Source organism: Trichinella spiralis, assembly GCF_000181795.1.
Source record: "Trichinella spiralis strain ISS 195 chromosome Unknown Scfld4845, whole genome shotgun sequence".
Taxonomy (NCBI): Eukaryota; Metazoa; Nematoda; class Enoplea; order Trichinellida; family Trichinellidae; genus Trichinella; species Trichinella spiralis.
The window spans coordinates 1-1,667 of NW_003531784.1; the positions used below are offsets into that span (position 1 = coordinate 1).

General features: G+C 37.4%; 1 protein-coding gene across 1 annotated transcript; it reads right to left on the reverse strand.

Annotated features, from left to right (window-relative positions):
* Nucleotides 1-434: 434 nt before the first annotated feature.
* Nucleotides 435-922, reverse strand: Tsp_13396 (conserved hypothetical protein). Its single transcript, XM_003367089.1, is given in 4 exon segments — nucleotides 435-465; nucleotides 535-722; nucleotides 734-814; nucleotides 845-922. 4 exon segments carry the CDS (start codon nucleotides 920-922, stop codon nucleotides 435-437), a joined length of 378 nt encoding a protein of 125 aa, XP_003367137.1.
* Nucleotides 923-1,667: the final 745 nt, after the last annotated feature.

Consider the following 1,667-nt stretch of genomic DNA (forward strand, 5'->3'; position numbering starts at 1 on the left):
GATTTTATTTACACTTGACCTGAAGTCGTTGCGTATTGCATTTAGCATCTGATTGTGAATACTGCATTTCACGCTGACGTGCAATAACTTTGAATGATTAAATGAATACACAAACAATTAATTATCACAACAAACTCAAGCACTGTCTAACCAGCATGGCTAATCATTATTATAAGTGATTACGCGAATAACTTGTGCCATTTGATTTCTTACTCTGTATTTAATCATTGTTATGATAATTGGTGTTTATCGATGATTTTCTAAATATTTGTGCAATTGAGCGTGTAGCACCTCCCTTTGTGTATTAGCTTATGTTGCTTCTTTTTGATACAGGCTGAAATTTATTTATTCCTATCATTGGAAAAGATATATCAGTCCTACTAGACAAAAGTAGCACGAGGAAAAATAAAATTGAAGGTCTTGTTCGTTAGAAATTAAATATCCATATTATCCAATTGTGTGGTTCTACAAAAATATAAAAGCGGCAAATGAACATCTAAAGCAGGAAAAAAGTGAAAGAGATATTTAATAAACATTTTTATCTGAGTCATTTGTAACGGGCCGCTGCCTCGAGCAGGCTCGTCCGATTCTTCCACCAGGTTATTAGCGCGTCCATCGCTATTTGGCGACGGGCCGGTATTGACTGGCGCATTTTCCTTCCTTTCTGTCTCGCGCTTTCCTGATGGGATTGCGACAATAAAACAACAAACAATGAGTATATACTTTATTAAACAATCCGACGATGTGACAACGAACACACTTTTTTTTGGCAACTTGCCAACCGCTCCTGTAAACAACCACTACCGTACTCCGCCTCTGATCTTTGATGTCTTATTCTTCATACAGTAGCTTCAGTTTTCTTCCTCTTCATTTTCTGCAGGAAAAATTTCATTAGCTCGGTCCATGTCCGCTGCACATTCATTGTTTTGATAATTTGACCCGTAATGCCATCCTTTTACGTTGGCTACACAGTAAGCCGCGCTCACTATCTTGACGTAAAAGAAAGTTGTCGAGCAATTATCATGAGCAAGGTCAAAATTCATCACAGGATTTTCTGAAATTTCACTAGATCAACACACATATGGATTAAATTTCCCCTAAGCTAGCCAAAAGCATTTTCAGTTCAATCTGTACAGCAGCTACGCTGCATCTGAGAAATTTTTTACAGACCCTTGTATATAATCTGAAGTCAGTACATGATGTTTAATGAATGTTCATTAAACATTTCACGATACCCTACAGGAGGTAGAATTTCAGTATTTGTGAGCAGCGTGATGCCATAGAAATGCGCAAGGAATAAATTCAACCAAATAATACTGGTAGTTTGGAATTTTTACAATGCTTCAGGCAGACGCTTTCTGAAATGGACAACTCACTGCTTGATCCAGCAGCGAACCCTTTGATATTGCGCAGTTATTGTTCACTCCGAACAATGGGAATAAATGTTTTGGCTGCACATGAAAGATCAATTTGTGCTCTTACGAGGATAATTAACAATGACTGTATTTCGGCAGAGCATATGCGGTGCTAGAGCAAGAAAATGCACACATTCATAATGGAGTGATCTTGAGATGAAAAATATCCCTTCTCTGCTTTCAGTTTTGATCGGTAAATGATTTCAAAATCCCCCAACTGATTCTTTTTGATTATCATTTGGTATCATCGAA

Excerpts from the sequence above, each read along its gene's own strand:
- Tsp_13396 (XM_003367089.1), bottom strand. The coding sequence starts at position 922 with ATGAATGTGCAGCGGACATGGACCGAGCTAATGAAATTTTTCCTGCAG. Across the intron at positions 815-844 it reads GGAAGAAAACTGAAGCTACT|GCGGAGTACGGTAGTGGTTG; the intron begins GTATGAAGAATA and ends CAAAGATCAGAG. Across the intron at positions 466-534 it reads CAAATGACTCAGATAAAAAT|AACCACACAATTGGATAATA; the intron begins GTTTATTAAATA and ends ATATTTTTGTAG.